Consider the following 6,954-nt stretch of genomic DNA (forward strand, 5'->3'; position numbering starts at 1 on the left):
TTGAGCTACTGCTTTGAGAAGATCGTTTATTTCTAACGCCTTTTTACTTTCCTTGTGCTAGTGCATTTTCTAAGAAGTATTATGTTGTGTTTCTACCACAAACACAATAGCTGATGTTAAAAGAGGATATTTGTGTGTTCCTCTCACAAACTGCACAAGAAAATATTATTGAAGTAGCAAGAAGAGCTATAGAAAGAGTTGACGAAGGAATGAGAAAAGATCTATCTCATTTGTGAATATGAACGCAGTGGCGTCAAAGTCCCTTTCCTATAAAACCTATTTTTATTTTGCTGATTGGATGGACTTTTTTATCGTTAACAAAATAAAATTATAATATGTAATAAGCAGGTACCTTTGCAAATAGTATCAATTATATAAAACCTAGTATAAAATCATAGCAGGTTTTGAATGATAGTTGCATTATTTTATAGGTGTGTACCTATACGTAAGTGTTTTGTCTTTAAGTGATTTGAAAGCTCGTCTAAATCAGATGGTGAAAGTCACGTCTGTCGGTCTTTGGCACATATTACGGAGATTAAGGAAATATTATTTTTATTAATAGTTTAATGTTGTGAAATGAGCATGTGTGTACTGAATGAACATTGATAAGACATCACATGAATTTGTAGCGCACAGCGTAATGAACTAATACTACTTTTTTGTGCATACAGCAGAAGTTTCTAGGAAGAGGTCTTTTGAGCCGCTTCTTTCAGAGATAAGAATGCCGCGTCAGATCGCGCGGCGTTTGCCTTCTAAGAAACCCTGTGTTGCTTGGTTTTCTTCAGCCAGGCAGCAATCACTCACCGACAACGCGCGTAAGGAAAATACAAGTTTGACACTGCGCACAGAGCCTTAATAACATTCGTATGGAAAAACTTTTCAAAATCTTATTTGACTATACTTTTACATACAAATATTTACTTCAAAAACCTTACTCCTTCATATAAAGCTACCTCGTACAAAAGTACCTCTACCTCTTCTTTTCTTATTCAAAGAGCACAGCAATACCCTTACACGTTACTCCTACATGAATTAAAGCATCTCATTTTCCCCTTATTAGGGGCGGGCCAAATACCAATATATCAATAACATTTACCTATCATTATAATTGTATCATATTCATCTGTAACTCACGTGACTAACACTAAGTTGTACTTAATTAAAATTCACATTCATCTTAATACTATGTTTTCTTAAAGTATATTTATACGTCTAGATTAAAAATGCGATCAAATTTTAATAATAATTAGAAATTCACAAAATGTAAAATTTCGCTAAGTGATTTTTTATTACAGCATGAATTCTACAAGCGATCTACAAATAATTATTATTACAAAAATGAGTAGTTTCCAATTTCCCGCGCATCTTCACTTGTTTAATAGAGTTGTTAAAACTGACTAACTATACTAATTATGCATCTAGTGATTGTTAATTAAACCCAGCTTTTCACGTAATTAGTGCGACATGTAACAAAAATTGGGACATACCCAATCTCAGCCTAAAGTTAGTACTAAAAATAATTGTAAGTACAAAAAGAGACCCGTATCCGATTGTAGAATAATGGGACGACTTGCAAGTAATTTAGTATAAGTATTTATTATTTAATTTTAGGCCGAAAATACATCGTTGTAATAATCTATTTTTGTTTTTGCTTCTAGATTACGAAAGGTTTTGATTTGAAAAGTCTACCTACATGTATAAAAATATTGCTTCTTGACTTGACTATTATAAAATTTTAGTTCCATTTTGTATATGTACATATATTGTATATTGAATTGAATGTAAATACCATTTTAAGATTATATAAAATGTATACTATATTGAAAAAAAAAATGGTGTATCATAATGTGGTATAAATTTTCGGTATAAAGTAAATCAGGTAGGTACTTTACCATCTTTTTAAGATACCATTCCTTACTCCATTTTTTTCTAATATTTCCAAAACTGATGTTGAAGTGATTTATCAAAAAGTCTAAGGTAAGAATAATATTAAATTTATATATAGGTTTTGACTAGATTTTTTAAATTTGGTGTCTTTTTGAACAAAGATAAACATATAATTTTTTTGTATATACTATTTTTATTTCGAATGTACCTAATATTTTTAAGTTGATTTGTTTCGCAGTTATTTTAGTCGGTAGGTAAAATCGTATACAATTTCACACATTTCTGTCACAAGTAGTCTCTTTACTGTATTTTAGTTATATTAAATATTTTATCACTTTATTATTTTCCAATAGTTTTAGTTTTCTTTATTCCTATTATTTTCTCAAAATTTGTTATTGTTTGATTAAAATGTAAATTGCAATAAGTAATCACTACTGACTAGAGTCTTTGTTTTGGTTCCATTTAAAATTTTATGTCAATATTGCATTGTTTGTATAATTATAAATAATGCTAGGTCGACAGCAGTAAACTTCTGGCTATCACTGCTATGAAAAATAAAAATATGCTGTAAAAGTAGTTCATTAAAATACATTTAAAAAAAATTTGATATACATTGGTGGCTTAGATGTGTCACGTCGATTTACGATATTGTCGAAGTACAACATGCCTGAGCAGAGTACTTCGAAGTTAACTGCTATTGATCTAGCATTATTGTCGAAGGAGTATGTCGTCGAAGTCGCATTGTTTCTTATTAAAGTTATGTCGAAGAAACGGTTTGTCGGTATACAATAGTGTCTGAGACTAGGTATATCGAACTCTAGTATTGTCTAAATTAAAACGCATCGCAGTGACATTTTGTCGGAGTAGAGTAGTGTCGTACAAGACTTTGTCGAAGTTCCGTTTTGTAGTCGAACAGAAGGCAACATGTTCAGTTGGATAACATCCCTCAGGCGATCCGCCTGTCGAAGGAGTTCATCTAAATGTTGCGTGGAACGTATGGCAAGAGTAGCAGTAGCCAAATAAACTGTGTGGTGAGATCCTTGCTCATGAAGGAACTTCATTAGCCGTATTGCGTCGCATCGCTAGATTATACTTGTAACGGAGTGCTGCAAAAAGTGCGATATCATCATCGACACAGCCATGCAAAGGATATATTTTATTTATTTTTTTCATAAGTGGATAGTAAATTCTTAAGAGAGTTAAGTCAAAGATTTAGAGATGATCGCGATCTAAGATCTTGTTATTCGATACATCATTGCTCACTCGGTATCTCAAAGTCAAAATATAAAAGGATACAGAAGAATAGAAAAAATCAGAATACACAATGATTTCGATAAGTACTTTTGATAACATTGTTTGGAAATACATTTATAAGTAAGTAGATGCATAGATTAATAAAAATATATTTATATTTTGAAACCAAGGTTTGTGCCGATGATAATTGGGATGACAGAAGAGCTTGGCCGGCGATCTTTACGTAGTTAACATAATAAGTTTACACGAAACTAAACGATACCATTGAGTATTTATTTTTGCGTCATACCTAAAAACATTTTAGTATAGTGCATTCGAAGAACATAAAACTAATATTCCGGGTATGATAATAAAAAAGTGTTTTAGTTTTTGAAAAACACAATATGAATCAGGACTAAAAAATTGTTTTTTTATCATTTTCCTAAATATATTTTTTAATAAGTATCTGATGGCTGTAATTGCCAATGGTATCGATTAGTTGTGACAGATATTTTTCTGTAAATATCAATAGCTCTATTATTATCGAGCAAGAAATAATTAGAATGGTAAACTAGTACAAAATTAGTAAAACAGAGCTCTAGTCAAAACAGTTGAAAACTTTTGTTTTATGTCGAAGAAACGGTTTGTCGGTGTACAATAGTGTCTGAGACTAGGTATATCGAACTCTAGTATGGTCTAAATTAAAACGCATCGGAGTGCCATTTTGTCGGAGTAGAGTAGTGTCGTACAAGACTTTGTCGAAGTTCCGTTTTGTAATCCTTCTGTTCAGTTGTATCTGTCGTTGAGTAGCTGAATAGCGCGAATGGTCTGATGCCTGAAATAGTTACAATAAACTGTAAACATCCAGAAAATAAGAGCAATCTTAACACCTACGACATAGATGAAAGAAGCGAAGCCGATGGCTCGGTATATTTTAACGACGATATCGGCTTCGATTGAATGCGTGGGATGTATGATGTAATACGAATGTAGATATACTGTGCTCATGCAAAAATAGCTGTGGAATAATTTAGTTGGACGAACAATAGATTTAAAGAAGCTACCAAGTCGAAGTAATGGAATAACGAAACGATATCGTATGAAGTTTGAAATTGATAATGATTTTTGAGGACATTTTTTTCATAGCTCCGATAGAAATGAAGTGTTATGTGACCGAAATTGCGAGTGACGATGAATTCTTGATGGTTGCTTTGATATTATAACAACTTACGCTGCGGCCTGTCGTGTCCGAGCTCCGCGGCCAATCTCAGTCTCAGCAGGGACATCATAAATGATTTGCGACCGGCGTGTTCTGTAATAACTAAAAAAAGCAGCAATAGATAAGTTCTGTGTTAATACTAATATTGCAGAGACCCACACACTGCACTGTCATGATAACAAACAAAATTGGTCAAAATTTAAGCAGATTCTCTTTTGGTTTATTACATGGACCCGAATTGCCATCGAAGTAGTTGTGTGGCTATCTTTTGTGTTTCGATTGCAGTCGTAATAACGAAGTGCAAATATATGAAAATATGAAAGCGATGGTTGCTTTTATTTTTTACAGTTCGCTTGAGTGGATAATAAACAAGTAATACCTATAAGGCTGACAAGTGTTTATCCCGATAGTAGAGCTTTTTATTTAATTTATATTGTCCGTGGCCTATCTTTTGTGGTCCAACAGATTTAAGAAGACATTAAGAAAGTCTTTCCCCATTGTTTGCCAAGATTTCTCTTTAGTGTCTGTGTCCTTTATCAAGAGATTCCCAGCTGATCATGTGAAAGTAGATTACAGTTTTCTTGTCAAAAAGTAATCCTGAAAACTTGGTCATAATACGCTAGCAAAAAGATAGGGCTTTTGCATTGCATCACAGTCAGCAGTAAGGAAATTCATTGCTTTGGCATCAAGAAACCCAGCAACATAGAATATTCTTAAAAATAATAAGGCGCTGTTTCATAATAACCAATATCCAGTTATATTTTAGTTTTAAATACATAAATAAATTTAACCCATTAATGTCCCACTGCTGGGCAAGGGTCTCCTCCCGTAATGAGGGAGGGGTTAGCCCTTGAGTCCACCACGCTGGCCAAGTGCGGGTTGGGGACTTTGCATGCCCTCAATGAATGTATTAAACAAATTTTAGGCATGCAAGGTTTCCTCACGATGTTTTCCTTCACCGTTGGAAAACAAATAAAAACAAACAAATTTTAGTTTTATTAAATTAAAAATTAAAATCTGCTATACAATATTCTGGACACTCTTTGGGAATTTTGAAACAGGATTTAAATTATTTGAAGTATACTTACTCGACGCCTGTTCCTATGTCACTGTCGGAATAATGGCCCGTGTGAAGATCAGACTCTGTGTAATGAGATCGTCTTGCTTTGTATGTTCGGAAAGTCCTCATTTGGATGTCACCGGGTCTCATGTATGAGCAACTAGGGACAAAGAATTACATTTTTACAAGTAATTCGCTTGTAATTATTAGTTACCATAAAGAGTTGTAAACATTTGATATCCTATATAATCTAGATACAATAAACAAATATGTACATAATAATATTTATATACATATTTGCTTCTACTTGTCTGTCTCCATATTAAAAAGTTTAGGAAATTTCTAGAGTCCAGTGAGTAGCTTTTTGGAACAAACTTTCTGATAACATTGCAAACGGTCACAGTGTTTGTGGTCTTCGATAAAATATAAGTTGCAATCAGATTGATCGCAGCATATAAAACAACTTTATCACACAAATCAACCTAAAACCAATTTGGAGGTTTTAGATTTCTGTTGGTTCTGGCAGTTAGAGAAAATTGTTGAAAAAAGTTCAGTTTGTATCAAATGTTTGACCTTTCAATAATTTCAGTCAATACTTACGATCCCTTGTCGTCTGGTGGGTCTCTAGGCCCGTAGCCTCCAGGCGGTGGTATGGGCCTAGCTCGGTACAGCAGACGTGGTTGACGAGTCAAATGGAGGAACCTTATCAAGCGCGGGTATCTGTAGCGGAACATTGCGTAGCGGTTCGAAAATGACTTGGACAATTGCGCACGAACCTGAAAAAAAAGAAATGTTATAATTGACTATTGTAGTAGCTGTATAAATTTTTCAAGTTTTTATACTTGGGTGGCGTGTCCCGACGTCGCTACGTGTCTACAATGTTGATATTTTAATAGTGTAAGGACTAGTATAAAGTATATTTTGAAAGATGCGTATAATAATATAATATATAATGCGTATCGTAGGACAAAGAACATTACAATAATATGTAAATAGAAAGGATCCCGTACCGGGAACTTGATTACATCTCAAATGTAATTTACTAGGGCGCATTAACCGTGTAAAACAGTTATACGCGAAAGTGAAAATATAACATTTGTAGTTATAAGAAAACTAATAAATTTCCCTTTTAAAGTAATTGAAAGAGATTCAACGAGTGTTAGTACATTTTGTATGTGACAATACAGATAGTACCTACATTTTTAATAACTAAATGGATGTGTCGCTTGTGCAATCTTAGTATATGGTTGAGTTAGTTAATATAGGTACTTATGTCAACGCAAAACCAGGTGCAACCTAATAAAAGGACTATAATAACGTTTTTACTGCTTATGAGATTTAGAATGTTTTGTGTTGTGTGACTTTAATCTTGTAACTTGTGATTTTATAGTAGGTACTTAATGTGCTTATCAGCGATAGTTTAGAGTTTGGTAACATGATCGAAATATCGTATCGTTCCGTTACATTACGATGACTACCGGATATTAGCCTACTACGTGGTTATTTTTTACTAGCTGACCCGCGCAACTTCGCTTGCGTCACGTAAGAGAGAATG

At 33.4% G+C, this 6,954-nt stretch overlaps 1 protein-coding gene across 1 annotated transcript; it reads right to left on the bottom strand.

Moving 5' to 3' along the window:
• Positions 1 to 3,740: 3,740 nt before the first annotated feature.
• Positions 3,741 to 6,718, bottom strand: LOC142986086 (uncharacterized). Its single transcript, XM_076134294.1, has 5 exons — positions 6,598 to 6,718; positions 6,000 to 6,175; positions 5,428 to 5,559; positions 4,352 to 4,441; positions 3,741 to 3,955 (listed from the first exon to the last, which is right to left on the bottom strand). The coding sequence occupies exons 2-5, from the start codon at positions 6,131 to 6,133 to the stop codon at positions 3,907 to 3,909; spliced, it is 405 nt and encodes a 134-aa protein (XP_075990409.1). The 5' UTR covers positions 6,134 to 6,175; positions 6,598 to 6,718; the 3' UTR covers positions 3,741 to 3,906.
• Positions 6,719 to 6,954: the final 236 nt, after the last annotated feature.

Source organism: Anticarsia gemmatalis, chromosome Z (genome assembly GCF_050436995.1).
Source record: "Anticarsia gemmatalis isolate Benzon Research Colony breed Stoneville strain chromosome Z, ilAntGemm2 primary, whole genome shotgun sequence".
In the NCBI taxonomy this organism is placed as follows: Eukaryota; Metazoa; Arthropoda; class Insecta; order Lepidoptera; family Erebidae; genus Anticarsia; species Anticarsia gemmatalis.